This window comes from Tursiops truncatus, chromosome 8, assembly GCF_011762595.2.
Source record: "Tursiops truncatus isolate mTurTru1 chromosome 8, mTurTru1.mat.Y, whole genome shotgun sequence".
In the NCBI taxonomy this organism is placed as follows: Eukaryota; Metazoa; Chordata; class Mammalia; order Artiodactyla; family Delphinidae; genus Tursiops; species Tursiops truncatus.
In genome coordinates this window covers 20,593,132-20,611,595 of record NC_047041.1, presented here as the reverse complement: position 1 = coordinate 20,611,595, position 18,464 = coordinate 20,593,132, and the positions used below count along the sequence as shown (strand labels likewise).

At 45.4% G+C, this 18,464-nt stretch overlaps 1 protein-coding gene across 7 annotated transcripts in view; it reads left to right on the top strand.

Annotated features, from left to right (window-relative positions):
* SIK2 (salt inducible kinase 2) overlaps positions 1 to 17,915 on the top strand; it is a 132,082-nt gene extending 114,167 nt beyond the window's left edge. For 3 of the 7 annotated variants that reach the window (XM_019941911.3, XM_019941909.3, XM_073808220.1), the window contains 7 exons: positions 550 to 714; positions 7,691 to 7,931; positions 8,405 to 8,689; positions 8,835 to 8,998; positions 9,765 to 9,875; positions 10,606 to 10,697; positions 11,410 to 17,915. In XM_019941911.3, the coding sequence (XP_019797470.1) occupies positions 550 to 714; positions 7,691 to 7,931; positions 8,405 to 8,689; positions 8,835 to 8,998; positions 9,765 to 9,875; positions 10,606 to 10,697; positions 11,410 to 11,983 (1,632 nt within the window). In that variant the 3' untranslated portion in view covers positions 11,984 to 17,915. The other 4 variants (XM_019941910.3, XM_019941915.2, XM_019941916.3 and 1 more) reach the window with 4 other exon arrangements.
* The last annotated feature ends 549 nt before the right edge of the window (positions 17,916 to 18,464 follow it).

The window sequence follows — 18,464 nt, the reverse complement described above, 5'->3', positions numbered from 1 at the left end:
ACACTCACTCCCTTGCCAAGAAATATATACCATCTCACTTCGTACCCCACCAAAAAAAAAAAAAAAAGAGATGCAGGTAGATAGCCCTTATTGCAGTGTACTTTGTATTACAGTTAGTTGTGTGTGTATCTTATCTCTGGTTCAGTTTTGATCTCCTACTCTTAGAGACTGGGACTTCTCTATTCTTCTTTGTATCTTTCCAAGGTAATATATTTAAGGATATAGCCAATATATGTTCATTGAATTGAAAAAGAGTGTCTTAGATTCCTTGCAAAGGCTAGCTTTCCTGTCATCTGTGAAAGTTATGCACCTCATCATGGAACAGGAACGAAATTCTGTACAACCTATCTCAGAATAATTGATTGCTAGACTGCTTCAGATCGATACCTGTACCATGTACGTACTTCATCACATCTTTTCTGGAGTTTCCAACAAATCACTATTTACCCTTTAATTACATCAGGAAGAATTGTTTTATTTCAAGAATTTTGTATATTTATATAGAAAGTATTAATGTTCCCAAACTTTCTGTTCTTGCCATATTTACAGACACAAACTGTGGGACTCCCAGTGACGGTGCATTCACCAAACGTGCGAGTGATGCGATCTGCCCTCCTCCCACAGGCATCCAATGTGGACACCTTCACGTTTCCAGCATCCGGCTGTCAGGCGGAAGCAGCATTCATGGAGGAAGAGTGTGTCGACACTCCAAAGGTACAGATGTGTTTGAGAGACTCCAAGCTTGTTGGTTGGCTGGAGATTTCAACTCTGTCCACACAAATGTTGTACTTCGGCTTAGCTGAACTTTGTCATTTCCTCAAGTCACTTGGGAGGAGTTGTTTTTGTGCAGAAGACCTGAGAAAAGTATCCAGGCCTAACCTCGCTCTCTCTCCATCTTGTCATTACGACGGTTATGTAACATGTCAGATCTCGTGTACTTTTCAGAATCCTTCTTCATTCTCTTTCCTTAACCAATTCCTTCTCTCAAGTTCTAGATCCCTCATAGGTTTTGGATTTTTTTTTAAACCAATTGTAATTCTGAAAACAAAAGTATAACTATTGTGCTAAATTGGGCTTTGCCTATGTTATTATGGCCTCTCTTCTGCTGCCTGTGCTGCAGCTACAAAATGATGAGCCATCTTTTTTGGTCAGTTAAACATCTTTTTGTGTCCAGTTTGAACATACTTAAAGGAGATAAGTTTATTCTGGTGTGCTGCATAAAGTTGACTTTTAGTATATGGAACATGACAGCTTCCCTCATTTAATGAATATTTATTTAACTTCTAATTTGTGTTTTATATACTTAGCATCCAGTGATATACAGAGGATCATATTAATGAGCAGGTCTTAGAGTATGTTTAGAATAGACTTTGTTCTTCACTAGCTGTGTGAACTTGGATAAAGTGGCTAACTTCTTTGAACCTCCATTTCTCTTGTGTAAAACAAGGATACCAACTTTATGAGACTGTTGTGAGGATTAATTGAAAGCATGTGTGTGAGGTTTTGGGCAAATTGTAGATACTCAGCAAATATTGGTTTCCTGTCTTTTTAGGCTCGTTAGGTAATAAAAAGATGACTCAGACATTAGTTCTGCCTCAAAGTTTGTAGTCTAGCAGAAGAGACATGAAGCTTAACTAAAGGTAATGTGCCAGGTACTGAATAAATTGATAAAACATAATTGGTCCCTTAAAGAGATAAAAAAATCAAAGTGCTGCAAAACTAGAAGGAGACGGGGGAGTTGCTTTTAGTTCATTTGATCAGGAATGTCTTTGGTTTAACTGTCAGAGCTGGGAATTGAGAGGAGGGCAGAATCAGGGTGGATGGAAACTAGGGTGTGATATCTTGGTGGAGGGAAAGGCCTGAGCAACAAGCAAACGTCAGGAAAGCCTGGGTCCCTCTAAGTCAGAGCAGGAGCTCAGTGTGGCTGAGGGAGAGGGCGTGTGAAGGGAAGTTGTACAAAATAAAGACAAATAGCCTTGCTTTGAATGGCAAGCCAAGGGATAGACTCTTTCTCTAGGTTGGGGCTCTCAACAGGGGAACATGTTTCAGTATTATCAAGAGAGTTTTTTCTGGGACTTCCCTGGTGGTCCAGCGGTTAAGACTCCGTGCTCTCAATGGAGGGGGCTCAGCTTCGATCCCTGGTCACAGAACTAGATCCCACATGCCACAACTAAGACCTGGTGCAGCCAAATAAATAAATAAATATTTTTTTTAATAAAGAGAGAGTTTTTGGGACTGCCCTGGTGGCACAGTGGTTGGGACTCCCCGCCTCCAATGCAGGGGGCCTGGGTTCAATCCCTGGTCAGGAAACTAGATCCCACATGCATGCCGCAACTAAGAGTTCACATGCCGCAACTAAGGAGCTGGCGAGCCACAACTAAGGAACCCTCGGGCCACGACTAAGGAATCCACGTGCCACAACCAAGGAGCCGATGAGCTGCAACTAAGGAGCCCACCTGCCACAACTAAGACCCGGCGCGACCAAATAAATAAAATTAAATTGTAAAAAAAAAGAGTTTTTTCCAAATGGACCTTCTCCAAGGTAGTAGGAAACAATCGGAGATTTTTTGATAAGGAAACACCATGATCCATGTTGTGCTTCAGAAATGAACCTGGAAGGGTCCGTAGCCTGCATTGGATAGGAGAGAGACTGGTGACAAGCACAGTAGAAGGTTAGAGTGTGTGTCAGGGGAGGTGACAAGGGCTTGAGCTAGGATGGTGCCCGTGAAACTGGAGAGGAGGGGATGGTATAAATGAGATTGCACAGATAAAACTGATAGACTGTTAGGGTCCAGAGAAAAGAAGTCCAGACCGATAACAGTATTTTGAGCCTTGATGATCAGGAGGGTGAATAGCATTTTCAGAAATAGGGAGCTCTGGAGGTAGAGCTGATTCAGAAGTTAAGTAATGAGTAATGACTAGAGCGTAGTCAAGGCACCTTGATGCTGGGCTGCCATAAGCAGGTGTTAAGCCGGGTTCCTGACCCTGAGGAGTTAGTGTCCCTGTCCCTGAGGACGAGGCCACTTCCTGTGGACAGTCTGTTCCTCTGCCTGTGGTTGCCTAGCATGTTCAAATCCTCATAAACTGCTATTACATTCTCACCCAGAAATTTAGACATAAATTGAGGCAACATCACTCATTTATTTTTAAAATCTAATCCCCTTGAAAAAATTAAAATGCAGTCTGCTTAAAGCTTGGCTATGAGGGCCTCAGGCCCAAAACACAGATTGGGCACTGTCTGCCGTATTATATAGGGCAAGCTATTTTTAAAGCTTGTGATTGTTACCGTAACTAGGAAACAGACAGGAAATGAATGATTTTGTGAAAGATATAGACAGAAGCTAGATGGCATATTTGCATTTGTAGGAAGAGCAATGCCATGCTGGAACTGGCCACCCACACTGGCAGGGCCACCTTGGCACTCAGCCAGGCTGTAGACATCCGCTGGTCTTATTTGCGTACCATTTCATCTATGTCAGCAGTACTCTTTGTGCCTCTTCCCTCCCTAGCACCTCTTTCTCTGGGGCCCATAAATAAACGCACACACACAAAACCGTCAGACAGAGATACTAGCCCTTTGTTGTTGGTCTTGCTTCATATGCATTTCCTCTAACACCTATTTGTTGTCGTCTAAAGGATGCCGCGTAACTGCATGTGTTGCTCAGTCATTTCTGCTCGCGATTGGTGGCAGATGTTGTGCGCCTTGGAGGTTTCGCTTCTCCTTCTCTCCCAGAAGTCTTCAACTTAAACTTATCAGTAAAATCCCTCAGGAAGTCTGCACTGAAACATGGGTTTGGGGTTGCTCCCAAAATAGCACCTTTCTGAGACAGTCACCTAACTCTGAGCAGTAACCGAGCCCCCAGGTGGTACAGAGCCCATACAGGAGCAGATGCAAGCCCTGTAGGGTCAGTCTCTCACTTTTGAGAGTTTCTTTGGAATAATGGACTTTATACATACACACACATACGGACACTTCAGTCAGTTTTAACATTTTATTAAAGTTCTATGAGAAAAGGATTTTCCAAGTTACCGTCTCCATGTCCGGATAGTGGAAGGGAACTGTGAAACTAAACTATGAAAGTGCAAGTGTAGTAGAGCTGTTCATGTCTATTGACGTTTTTAATACCTTTTTTAAATTATAAAGGTAGTACACATGACAAAAGATCTAAGAAGGATATTCATCAAAAACTCTTAATCGTGTTAACCTCTAAGACTTTGTAAAGGGGAGAAATTGCACTTTTACTTCTAACTTTGGATTTTTAAATTTCTAATTAAAAGACATCAAACCAGTCAGAATCACACATGGAAAATTCAAAGAGGGATAAAGGAAAAAAATTAATTTATCCATAGTCCCCCTACCCAAAGGTAAGCCCATTTTGACACGTTTCCTTAGAGTAGGTTATAGATGGATGGGTGGGTGGATGAGTATAGGGTGACTCAGTACGTAGGTAGACTTGTTAAAACAAAATTTTATTCTATTATATGTAATTTTGTACCTTGCTTTTATGTAATATAACATCATGAGCATTTTTCCCATACCATGAAATCTTCTTTGAAAGCATGAGTTATATTTAACAACTGCCTAATATATTGTATTAGATGCACCCTTATTTAACTACTCTTCTATTTTTGGACATCAGGTACTTGAATATTTTTTGCTTCCTTACATATGCTTCAGGTGAATATCCCTGTGTCTAAATTTTTGACTATACCTTTTATTATTTCCCTAGGATAAATTTCTGGAACTGGGTTATCTAGTGCTTTTCTTCCTCACCTGGTTGTTTGTTTAATTTGCCTCAAGATGGTAAAAATGCTTTAAAAGAAAATGTTGTTGTTTTATTCTCATGCTTTAAAAATTTTTTGTTATAAAATAGCATTCTCTTTGGTCCAGAAATAATGTTAATATACACAGTGTTTTAGTTAATCCTCCCAAACAACTTTACTCCCATTTTACAAGTGAAGGAAAAAAAAAAGAGCTTTATAGAAGTTAACAACTTGCCTTAATAAGTGATGGAGCTGAGGTTTGAGCCTCTTCAATATATGCCAAACTTGCCAGGCACTTAGGATACAAATTAAATAAGGCACATTCCCAGCCTCCAAGCTCACTGGCTAGTACTATACGTTGGTCTACCGTGTTAGTCAGCTCTTTAGAGGCTCCATCTCCAATATAGCCACACTGATGTTAGGGCTTCAATATATGAATCTAAGGGGAGATACAAACATTCAGTCCATAACAGTCTAGCAATCTCCTGTGCTAGAATCTTGTGTATGTGGTAAGCTCAGGGGTATTATCAATTAGTGGTGGGGTTTCTGAGAGGCTGACTCCTACATGTATGCTATCTACTGCATCTGAGATCTCTTATCAGAAGGGAAGTGATCTACTGAACTTTAAGGAAAGGCAAAAACACTGTTGGAAAATGTACGTTTTACCCACCCATATTGTATTTTGCAGTCTTAGAGTTTACAGTTAGCCTGGATTGTTTCCTAGAGCAAAAGATCTCATTTCTAGCAGCTTAGGTCACTGAGATAGATCAGCCCATGTTACAGTCACAAAATCCTAGAGTTTAATTTGTTATATCAAGTCCCTGGGTAAACTGGCAGGCAAAGGTGGCATGATTATCACCTGTTTCAGGAACTGATCTTAGAGATGGAAGTGTTCACACCTGTAAACTGAATGAGCTCTAGGGCAGCTTTCTGTTCATACCTCTTAACTGTGAAAGGGTCACCACAGCATTTTCTGCTTCAGTCATCACCAAGCATCATCTGAAAAACCAGATCATTGTCATCTACCTGTCCCAGGGTGAAACTGAATTCAGCAAACATTGTTAAATGAATGATAAAAATTCTTCTTGTAGTCTAGATGAGGAAATAAATTTATAAGCAGACAATTTAAGAAAAATCGTAAATTTGGGGGGACTGCAAGGTTTTTTGAGTACTCAGAAAAAAGTGGCCTTTTTCTACTAAGGAAAGAAAGGCATGGTTGTAAGGCGGTACTTGCAAAATATTTCTTGCAAGAAACATCTGACAAAATTTTGACATATGCTATAAAATGTAAAGATGCTCAGTAGATATTTACTTGATAACAGTCTTTTCTCTGTTGTTTTTTATTCATTTCCAAATCATCCTTGGCTAGTCTTAGAAAATTATGCTAGTAGACAGTCAAGGAACATAGCGTAGAGTTATGAATGTTAAGTCCCCAAGCCACCATTCTTTCCTACAAGAAAACTTTCAAGTTTAGTTAAAAAGGGAACACTTATCTGGGGATGGTTGAAGGGGAGCATAATTGTTCCTGGACAGATTTCAGAGTTTTTGTTTTCTGGTGCCATGGAGAAGATTGGTCTTAGTCTAGGAAGAAAGCATTTTCTACCCTTCCTTTTAAGTGGCCACTTGTCACTTTAAAACCCTGTAGTGCATTAGCTGCCTTATCCAAGTAATGGCTACAGCCCAGAACAGATTTTATGGAATAACCATCCCCTCCCCCAAGCAAACAACGATCTGAGTCACCCAAGTCTCCCTCTCCAAATAAAGGGCCTCGCAGCGCCTTCAGATTGGTTGCCATAAGAGGAAAGTTTCCTGTGTCTGGCATAGCGATGTCCCACGTCACCTCTCACATACATGAGCCTCTCCAGCTTCCAAAAGAAACAATAGCGCTACCCGGTATATTCCAGGTGAAAGTACTGCTGGGAGCTCAGTCTTTTGCCTGGCTGTTCCTGAGCAGCTATTCATAGGAGAAAACTGGATTGATTTCCATGGGGGGATAGATAAGGTAATGAGGTAAATAATTGCCTCCTCATTGGGGCTTTTACCAGCCAGAAGAACTCGCAACCACAGCTCCCCTTTGTGGGCTGTGTCTGCCCCCCCAAGGTGGTTTGCTTGGCAACTGCAGAGGAAGGCCACGCTCTCACTCAGGAGCTGTGCTGAGCTCATCCCGTGGGATAGGAAGCGCAGATACTGTGTGTGTTGCTGGAGCGGAGAGAATTCAGAGCGCTGCCGCTCGTTAACCTCTGCTGGAATTTGGGGCCTGTGAGTCATTTGTTATTCTATAATGGAAGGCTTTGGCTGTTTGCCATTTGAATTTTGTTTTCACTCCTTTTTGTGGTATGTCCGTCTTTAAAGAATTCTTTCTTCCATTCCTTAGGCACATAGAACCAACTAAAGACTAAATCCAATGTGCAGGTACTTAAATTATGCATATAGAAGTATGTGTAGAGCCTTCCAGTATGTTTCGTGGTTGAACGTTAGAAGAATGCTGGTGACTACTCTTTTCTTATCTATCAGCCGTGCAGTTGGTTTTGTTTTCTTTTTACTAAATCTCATCTTCCCCCTCTTCATTTCCCTTATTTAAAAAAAATAATAATAATTGGTAGGCCTCAAGCTAATAGACCCTATTCATCTGGAAACCACTAAAAAAAAGTGTTCATTGTAATCATGATGACTCAGAGAAACCTGGGAGGCAGTGCCAGTTTGGGTCATAATGGGCTTCTGTCTCTTAAGTGCTGCTGTTGGTTGACTTGCCTTAACTTCTAATCTACATGGTTGTCATTAGTAACCAATATGTACATTTTTAATATTTTACTTAATTTGTAATTGGCCAGAGGTCCTGACATTTTTGCCTTTGTGGATTCTTCAAGTGTCTCAGCAGAGCAGCGCCTGATAGCTCCTCTCACATCCCTGTCACACTGACATTTAGGTAAATGGCTGTCTCCTGGACCCTGTGCCTCCTGTCCTGGCGAGGAAGGGGTGCCAGTCACTGCCCAGCGACGTGATGGAGACCTCCATTGATGAAGGGCTGGAGACAGAAGGAGAGGCCGAGGAAGACCCCGGGCGGGCCCTGGGCGCCTTCCAGTCCGCACGCGGCGGGCAGAGGCGGCACACTCTGTCGGAAGTGACCAATCAGCTGGCCGTGATGCCTGGTTCAGGTACGCTTTCCAGTAAGTGCCGGCCTGGGTCTTCCCGGCATCTTGAGTCTTCTCCAAGAAACAGGAATGATACCAACCAGCCCCTGGAATGTTGTCTATGTTTTGTTTCTTTGTGGACCACATGCAGCAGGAGTTAAGATTAGGCCTGCTCAGCAGCTCTCAGAGATTAAAATGAAACGTCTCTGAGTGGCCTCCCCTGACGCCCAGGATTCATCCGAGTGCGATGTGACTCATCGAGGCCTCTGGCTCTTTTGGAGTGGCCAAGATCTTGTGGGTACAGGTTCTGGAGTGTCTTCACCACAGAATTCGAAGCTGATTAAATTGACATGTAAAAAAGTTCTGAAAAGATGTTTTGGTTAGAAATTAAGGACACTGTTGCTGTGGAAACTCAAGCTAGTTATGCTTTGTATCCCATGTTCCAAGAAGTTGCAATTGATTGGTGGTCATATTGGTGTTGTGTTTTGTTTTTGTCTTTTCTCTTGAAGGGAAAATTTTCTCCATGAGTGACAACCCCTCCCTTGACAGTGTGGACTCTGAGTATGATATGGGGTCTGTTCAGAGGGACCTGCACTTTCTTGAGGACAACCCTTCCCTTAAGGACATCATGTTAGCCAATCAGCCCTCACCCCGCATGACGTCTCCCTTCGTGAGCCTGAGACCTGCCAACCCCACCATGCAGGCTCTGAGCTCCCAGAAACGAGAGGCCCACAACAGGTCTCCAGTGAGCTTCAGAGAGGGCCGCCGGGCGTCAGACACTTCCCTCACCCAAGGTGACTGCCTGCCTTCTCTGCTGGCTCCTACAGCTCTTGTGTTGTAGGACTGGGAGGGGTTTGTTGCCATGTTGGTTTCATACCTCTGGTCACTGAAAGGCCTTGTGTTTTATTTAAACTGTTTGGTCGTTGTTCTTTCTTTCAGGAATTGTAGCATTTAGACAGCATCTTCAGAATCTGGCTAGAACCAAAGGAATCCTAGAGTTGAACAAAGTGCAGTTGCTCTATGAGCAGCTAGGATCAGAGGCAGACCCTAACCTGGCATCGCCTGCTCCTCAGCTCCAAGACCTGGGCAGCAGTTGCCCTCAGGTGCGTGCTCTGGGCCCTGCCCACAGTGGCTAGGTGAGAATAAGGCATCAGTTCGTCCTGATGGTGTGTCATTTCATTTAGAGGATTTACTCCAGTCCTGGAGCAAACAGGGTTCTTTTGGAAAGACCACAGCCTGAAGGCCTTCCTTGTTGCTGCCATCTGCCTGACAGGTTGGGTTAGACCCTTCCACGCTGGCCCAGGTGATCAGTACCACATGGAGGCTTGGATGCTGCCAAGCGATGCTCGGTTCATAGGGCAGATTTTATATGAATTATACCCCTTAAGAGTCTCCCTTGAACGCCCCTCCCTTCATGCGCACACACACAGAAAACAAATAACAGTACAAATGAGAAGCTTGTTGCCACTATTTTTGATGTGATATCACTTCACTAAATATTATAAGTGAATTATTTATGCTAAAAATACAAAAACTATTGCTGTTTATTTAATACATTTTATTTGAGCCCATTTTCAGTACATCAGGGATATTATAGCATTTGATGCCCACATGAAGGTAATAAGCTTCTGTTGACATCAGGGGCCTTTGCTCCAGTACTGACTAGGTAATCGTTTACTACAGGTAATGCATGTATACACTTTCTGCAAAGTGATTAACCCTCAGCCTACTAGTTACTGTAAAAGCATTGAGGGTCATGTCTTAACAGAGTTGGAGTTCCCCTTGGACATTTGCCAAGGTGCTTAAACTGAGATTTGAAACTTTCTCCCACGTGGGAAATTGAAAGTGTTTCCACCCCTTGCTCCTCAGGGGGAAGCTCCTCCTCAGCAGAAGAGCGTGTCTGCGCTCCCCGGCAGCGCGCACCCTCAGCTCTCCCAGCGGCACAGCCTAGAAGCCCAGTACCTGCAGCACAGACTCCAGGTGGGATCCTCCCCCTTGTTGCTCCAGCTCACTTTGTTCATCCTGAATCTGCCTTTCTGCAAAGCAGGAACCTGTTTTGCTTGGTATTTTTTTAGGGCAGCTGCTTAATTCCTTTATAGGCAGGTGGGTCTGACTCTGCACTTGCAGTTTCTAGAAACATGTTCAGACTTAGCCTTATGCTCTGTCTTGGCAGCAGAAAAGGTCTGTCCTCAGACTCCAGGAAAGGGTACTGCCACTGAGCAGCAGGAAAGGGAACCCTGGTTTCTTTACTTCTATATTATGCCTCTTAGTGAATAATAAATAAAATGGAAATCTCGAGTCAGCAAAAAATGTACTATCAGCTCTCTATTGGTGCCCAAAAATCTTTAAAAATGATACAACATAGATCCCATAAAGAATGAATCATTTGTTCATTCAGCAGGTGCCGTGGCCTTTGCTATAGATCTAACTCCACTTTTCTCATTGTTTTTAGTCTCCATGAACCTCCCGGTCCTAGAGAACTTTTAGAGACAGAAAAGTGAAGCAGGTTAGAGCTGAGACAGCCCAGGCCTGCTGACCCAATGCTGCTGGGCCACAGGTTCTCCCAGGGTCTCAACGAGCAAGTGTCAGTCCCTGCATCCTGCGCAGATTCTGGAGGACTCACTTGGCTTCGTCCTCCAGGCAGAAGTACAGTCTAATGACTGCGTCCTAGATGACAACATGTCACGCTTGTATTTTTCTGCTCTTCCAGAAGCCCAGCCTTCTGTCAAAAGCCCAGAACACCTGTCAGCTTTATTGTAAAGAACCACCACGGAGCCTTGAACAGCAGCTGCAAGAACACAGGTGAGAGATGGTGGTTGGCCAAAGAAATCACTTTCTTTGTGGCAGACAAGCTGGGTATGTTGTCCTTTCCCCTAGTATTTGCCTCTACCAGGAAAACAGGTTTCAGTACGCTAACATGGATATTCCACTGTCCATGGACTATAAGCCTGTCAGGGAGTAGCAGCCTTAAGCATGCTTTGTTTTCTTTTTCTCCTAGTGTTTCCCCTTTGGGCTATGAATAGACCTAAGCTTTCAGGATCCGTGAGCTACTGCAGTTTAAGTGGGTTATACTGGAGAGAAGGCCTCCATCCTCCCTTGTAGTAATCCCGTGCCCCCAGGCCTCACTAGTAGAAACACCTTGGCCAAGGTAGAACTACCCTAATCCATCAACCTACAGACACCCACAGAGACCAAGGTGTCAACCCCGCTTCAAAACACTCCAGATGGGAAATCAGCCTCTTGTTTCATAGGGAGGAAAAAAGAGTCTTAGAGAAAAGGAATTCGTGTTCACTTGAGCACTGAGGGATCAGCCAGAATTGGGGGACAAAAAATAAGATTGGGTTTAAGAAACCAAACATGACTGGTTCCTACCCCCACTTTTTTTTTTTTTTTCTCCTGCCGTGGGAAAGAGAGAAGTGGGAGGACGGACACTAATGACTGATACTGGATTTACATTAAAATTGCCGTCACTGAAGAAGATTTAAAATTCTTTCTTTTGGTATTGCCAACTTAGACTCCAACAGAAGCGGCTCTTCCTCCAGAAACAGTCTCAGCTGCAGGCATATTTTAATCAGATGCAGATAGCAGAGAGCTCGTACCCACAGCCCCTTCCCCACCAGGAGACACCGCCGCCATCCCAGCAGCCGCCGCCCTTCAGCCTGACCCAGCCCCTGAGCCCCGTCCTGGAGCCTGCCTCGGAGCAAATGCAGTACAGCCCTTTCCTCAGCCAGTACCGGGAGATGGGGCTGCAGCCGCTGTCCGCCTCGCCAGGTCCCCGGGCTGCTCCCCCGCCACCGCCCCCGCAGCACTCAGGGGCCGCCCGGGCACCCTTACAGTTCTCCTATCAGACTTGCGAGCTGCCAGGCGCGGCCTCCCCCGAGCCAGACCGCCCCGGTCCCTGTCAGTACTCCCTGGATGGAGCCCAGCAGAGCGGCCTGGCGGCGCCGGGCTGTCCCAGGAGCTCAGGACTGCAGGAGGCCCCCTCCAGCTATGACCCTCTAGCGCTCTCGGAGTTCCCTGGACTCTTTGATTGTGAAATGCTGGAAGCCGTGGACCCACAGCACAGTGGCTACGTCCTGGTAAATTAACCTCAGCGTGGGAAGTGAGGCGGGTCAGGTGAAGAGAGTGTGTATTTCTATTTTTATTCCAGCCTTTTCAATTTAAAACTTATTTTCCCCCCCTCTCCCTGATGGGGAAAAAGTCAAGTCACCCAACTGGAATCAGAGGGCCTGGCCGGGTGGATGTTGCTTCCTCATGGCTCCGTCCCACCATGGGTTTCTGTGGCAAGTGCTGGAACATAATTGTAGGCTGCAGCTCATGCCCTTAGGTCAAGTGGAGCAAGCTCTCATCAGAGCCACCAACAAAAGTTTTATAAGAAGAAGACATCCAGACCTAGGTTTTACACAGAACTACATCAGTTCATTATCGAGGGAAACCTTGGTGAAAGCAGGAAAAAATGTGTGCCGTTACGTATAGGCAAAAAAAAAAGGCAAGAAACCAAGCAACAGCATGTTCCTTAAAGGCAAATCAAGAATACATGATGAAATTTGATGCACAGGAAATAAAAGAAAGTTGTACTTTGTCAGTGAATCATAAGTTCTAAGCTGCTGATGCAAGTTGTCCCCGAGATCACTGCCAAGCGGTAAGAGCGTGAGCTTTGTTTCAGGGCCCACTGAGTAACAGCGGGTACTGACCCCTGAGACTGGCAGTCACCTCCATCTGAGAATAGGTGACACACCTCTTCAGAAGGTGCCCTGGGTCACAGTGTCCTCAGAGCTCCAAAGATGTCGCCTGTGGAACCAAGAGATGCACCGCAGTGGAGACCAGGGGCAGGAAACTCAAGAAACCGTCAAGAACAGCAGCCCTGGGCCGGGGAAGACGGGCGCTTCCTGCACAGTCTTCTGTGGAGACTTCTGGTTTGGGGCAGTTGGTCTTTAGAGGAATTAGCGTCTCTTTTAAAATGTAATAACTACTTTGACTTTACACTAGATGTTGCTAGTCATTTATTGAGCTTTGTATATTTGGACAGTTTCATATAGGGCTTAGAAATTTTAAGGATGAGAAAAATGAACTTTTATCTCCCATGTGAAGTGGTAGTGCTGTGCCTTTTTCCCCCCAGATCATGCTTTAATGATTTCTTTTCTGTAGAAACCAACAGTTTTCCATTTATGTCGATGCTAAATCCAAAGTCACTTCAGAGTTTGTTTTCCACCATGTGGGAATCACATCCTTAATTTCCTTAGAGTTTTGACTTGCAATGAAATGTTCAAGTATTACAGCAATATTCAAAAGACCACAGAGGTGTTAACCATTGAAGCAGATCATCTGCCAACCACAGTGTATACTATTAACCCTTACGATCCAGTCATCAGAATAAGTAACAAAGATGCTACGGCTAGTTGACTGTGTACTTAGAAGTAAGGAGTAATCTGTCATTTGGACAGTAACATCCAAGTGTTACAAATTCAGTGTTATTTACAAAGACTATGTTTCTGTCCTTTAGAATGGCTTGTCCTATCAGCAGATGAATGCGTTAAGCACAAAGCATCTTCCTTAAAGCACAAAGAAGAGAGATACTACACTGATGCTGCATCTAGAAAACACCTTTAAGTTGCCTTTCCTCTTTGTAGTACGTGTCCACGCAGGTGGGGAGAAACATGGAAGGTCTGGGAGTTCTGTCCTGGCTCCTCTTGGTGCCAGGACGCTCCACAGAGGCCCTCTGCTTGAGGTTGGCCTCTGGGTGTGAGCAAGGGAGGGTGGTGTGGAGGACGCATTTTTGTGATTTGACAACACGCAGTGAAAACCCAGGAAGAAGGAATTAGGTTCCTTCTACGGATTGTTTATTCCTCCTCATGCTTAAGATTGATGATTTCGTGAAATAGACACCATCATTTCATTTAAGAGATCCTTTCATTAAGATCTCTAACCTGTTTTAAGTCTTTGCAAAATAAGGCAGTTATAAAACAGGGCTTGATTTGTTTAGACAGAAGGATGTTTTCCCAAAATGTTCTACAGAAGCGCTATAATATTTATGAAATTAAAATGCCTTCCAGATTGAAAACGGGGGCCGCTCATTTCAGAGTCCCCGGAATGGCAGAGTCACAGATCGGCATAGATGCCTGCCCCCCACAGGGCCATGAGCCACTGAGCCCAGGAAAGCCGGGAGCTACGGCAGGACGACTGGGCTGACAGATGAGGCGGGAGAGGCCCCAGGAGGGTCGAGGCCCCAGAGGTAGACACTGGGGAGCACCCAGCCGTGGCGGGTCTGTTCAGACCGACGACAGCAGGGTGACTAGCATGACCCATCCTGCTGGACTATGTTGTAAGCTCCTGTTTGCTTTTCTCATTTATTTCAAGCAGAAATCAATAAATTCCATAACAATCTGTATTTGCTGAAACGTAAGCTGGCGAGAGGAGGCTGGTGCCATCCGTCAGTCAGGTGTTTTCCCAGCCCCGTCTGACCATCGCCGTTGCTCTGTCCCCCGACTAGTGAGCGACCTATGTGAGCCTCCAAGCAGTTTTCTCTTCACAGATACTAAAGTAACACTACGAAGGCTTAGTACTAGAGGTACTTTGAAATCATGACTTTCCTTCCAGTCTGTTTCACATTAGCAGTGTGTACACTACTGTATAATAACCATTAGCTTTATTATCTTGTAAACCAGGCTCCTCTGAAGAGACTTTGGTGAGATGAACGTGAGGTAAAAATTTCATTCAGCAAAAAGTGCAATATGTGTGGTACTCTATTTTTTGTTTATGCTTTTTTTTTTTTTTTTTTTTTTAAATCCAGGGGTATTAGTCTCTGCTTTGGGGAAAATGCACTAGCTCTGCAATTTCCAGTTGGGCGAGTGTGTCTCTAGTATTTACATGCCGCTGATATGCTGGTCCCTGTAAGGCAAACAGCACGTCAGCGCAGCAGAGAGGGTGGATGTTCCACTTGAAACTGGTGAGCTGCGCTGACTGTCCCCTGCCGCCTCTGCCCCGCCCAGGCCTGCCCCGCCCTCTTGCTGCCCTGGGAACACAGAGGAGGACCCTCCAATCTGCACGTAAGGGGAAGCATCTGGGGCCCATCAAGGAGGACTGGGAGATGGCACTCTAGGACTCCTGCCTTTCTGCATCCAACTTTGCCTCCGAGGAAAGAGAAAGTCAGAGTCGCTTTTTCCTCAGAGCGTTGAAGCGGTGTCCCGAGTCAGTCAGGCAGGACTGCAGGAGCCCGCGATCAGGACCAAAGGCAGCCCTCACCTCAGAGTAGTGGGGGGCCTGTGCCCTTATGGGGAGGGAGGGGACCGCCTGGTGTGAGTGTCGCCCCCAGCCGACGACAGGCCTCTGCAGAAGGGACTCGCGGTGGCACTGGCCTCTTCCTCTCTGCCCGAAAGGGGGCTTCTCAGAGAAATGAGTTCTACCTAATTGTTAGAGTTGCGAAGAAGGGTGTGTTCACAGCCCAAGAGTGACTGGCTGGCCAACCAGAAATTAAAGGTGAGAAGCGGCAGCCTCCCCTCTGACTGGTCGGGGGTCCAGGTACACGGTGGTCAGCACAGCCCCTGCTCAGGTGCGGGCGGTTCACACACGTGGACCTGAGGAAATGAATGGTTTCCTTTGCAGGGTCCTCCCAGCTGTGGTCAGGCCCCAGGTAAATACTGGCTTCTGTGTTGGGCTCAGGATTTCTAGCCCTGGATTACATTTAAAAGCCTGTATCAGCAGTTACACTTAAGCTCCCTGTTGGCTTAAGGAAAATCTCACTCTAGATAATTTTTCACGTTCGTCCTCCTTTGAGACAATTCGTGGGGTCCTTGGACGACACTGGTCCCAGTGAACAGTTGCAGAACCCCTGTGCCGGGGCTCACCTTGGCTGCATGTGTACCCCTAAACTGGACTGCCTCAACTGCCTCCTTGGAAGCCACCGAGCCGCTCAGTCTCTTTGTGCCTAGACATCAAAGGTAAAAACTGGAGAACAGGTAGTAAGTTGGAGTCATCGTATAGGCAGGGAGCTTTGATCGTTTCGTTGCTTCTGGAAATTTTTCCAGAACTTATCTTCAGAGTGATGTGTGGAAGACAAGAGCAGTATCATCTGCCTCTCTTTCTAAGCTGGACAAAACAAATGATAACAAATTTATGTATCCCTTCTGACAGGTTCGCTGGTTTGGTCCTCCCTGGCATGTGGTCCCAGGGAAGAGACTAATTACAGAGCTCTTTGTGTCTGTCAGCCTGCAGCCCCCGGAAGGCACGAGATGACCTCAGGCTGGCCTTCCACAGCCCCTCTTGGACCCCAAGTCCCTGGTCTCACAGTGCCCCTCACATCTTTGTTTCACCATTTTTCCCCGTGAAGGTAGCCTGGCTGATTACAGAAGACTCGCAGCCGCCCTAGCTATACCACCATCTTGTCCACATCTGGGCAGATTTCAACACATTTGGCAGAATGGGGCACCTACTGTTGTAGAGATTGAGAAATAGGCAGCAGCACAGCCCGTAGCCAGTGATAGGTTTGATGGTTCCTGCCCAAGCGCTCAGCTTGTCTGTCCAAAAGGAGCAGTAGCTTCTGTCTGTACATCAATTTACCAGGCACTTTCACGAGTAATCTTTTCTAATGCTCACAACAGTACTATGAAGTTAGTTGAGCAAATAGGCCTCATTTTTTACGGCTGGGTAAACCAAAGCTCTGGGAAGGCTATGTGACTTGTCCAAGCCACAGAGCTCGTGAGCGGAGGAGGCGGGACGGGCTTTTGGGTGCTCTGGCTTCTCAATCCACGCTCTTCCCTCCTGGGTAGCAGCTGACTCTTCTCATGAGCAAACAGCTGTATAAACAAAGCCCCCACCTTGGTTAAGCACTGGGTGAATGTGGCATTGTCCCCGAAACCTTACTCCCACTTGACAGCCGCCTGGCTTTGGGGGAAGTGTTGCCCTCCAGGTAACAACTATAGTTGTCCAGGTGGCCCTGCATGAACAAGGCCAAGGGAGACACAGGCCCCGCAGATCGCCATCTTTCCAGCATCCCATTAACTACAGAAGTTCAGGTTCACATCACAGATGTCTCATTTCTCCACCTCACACAATACAGTAACCTCCTGAAAAAGTATATGACAGGACACACCCTTTCTTGATCGCCAAGGGGCCAAATTGCACTGCTTTGACTCACCATCGCAGACCAACAGACTCAACCCCAGGAAAGGGTGTCGCTCAGAAAAGAATCAGGAACTCAGCCCAGTCCTGAGGAGGGGGATAAAGTATCATCTTTACAGTTAAGACCCGTCAAGTAGAAGTGCTGATCAAGTACTTTTAGGGTTAAAAAAATAACATACTTTGAATACTTTTGTCTTCAGAGGCAAAGTGGGTGGGTTAGGGAGGAGCTTTAAAAATAGAAGTACAAAATAACATCCTGGAAAAATATGACCCCAGATTGGAATAATGTTATATTAGCAAATACAGATAACAGGGACTTGCCACTGGCTGTGTGATGCCTATCTGTGCAAGATTTGCTCAATCAAGGAAATACACGTGGTGATGCTGTCCCACTACTGATGGCGAGAGAAATCTGCCTCCACCAAAATCTCTGAAGGAAAAAGAACCAGAGTGAAAAGGAGGTTTGCTTCTCTTTGGGGATTGCAATTTAGGAAGTAAAATTGATACAGAGATATTTGCACTTTGTAGAAAGGGCAAGATTATTTGCTTATTTCTGAAGGGAGGAGGGTGGTCTTTGCTGGATGTTTGGTTTGTGAAAGAGTTACTTTTGATTAAATTAATCTATTTGTAGTTATTTTTTTCTGTGTGCTTTTTTTTTTAATTACTAAGAAAATGGTGAGTTCAATAGCTTTGGTATTTTGAGTGCAAATCATAATAGCTCCAATGTGAAAAAAATCAAAATGTAACCTGTCACTCAATGTTAGAAAATTGCTTTAAAATGCAGTTTAATAAATGATCTTTGTATCAAACGTAATTTAAATGGGGTACTTTTCTGCAAGGAAAATGTACTGTTTTTACGTTTCCAACCCTCTTGAATTAAAATAAAAACAACTTGTTTTCTAAGAGCCTGGGTGATATGAATGTCAGGTGGATGAGATAGGGCCTTTCCCTCATCAGGCCTGGGGTGGAATTTTGAAAAGTATGGAAGGTGGCTGTGTTCCCTGAGCTCTGGTGCTCGTTTCAGGCTGCAGAAAAGGACAGTGGATAATATGTTCTCATTGACGTCAGCAGGGTAAATAATACCTTGCTCTGAAATCGCCGGAGTACACGGTAGCTGCTGAGAACGCTGACGGAAGCACGGCTAACCGCACTCTGCACACGGACAAGGCCCGGGCTGCCTGGGGCTCCTGGACTTTCAGAGACGGAGCCGGGCAAGGACCTCTGAAGCAGCAGGAGGGGGCAGGCGCCTTGGGCTCACCTATGACAAGCTGCAGGGCAAAGGGAGAGAATGGGGGCCCAGCCAGACGTTGGCACTTACGATGGCACATCTTCCGTGCAAAAGGGTTCAACGCTGCGCGTGCACACACACGCGCACACATGCACACACTGCGGTCCCCCTCCGAGAGACAGGAGCCAGCTCAGTGCCCTCGGGTGCTGGAGAATCCGTTTGCT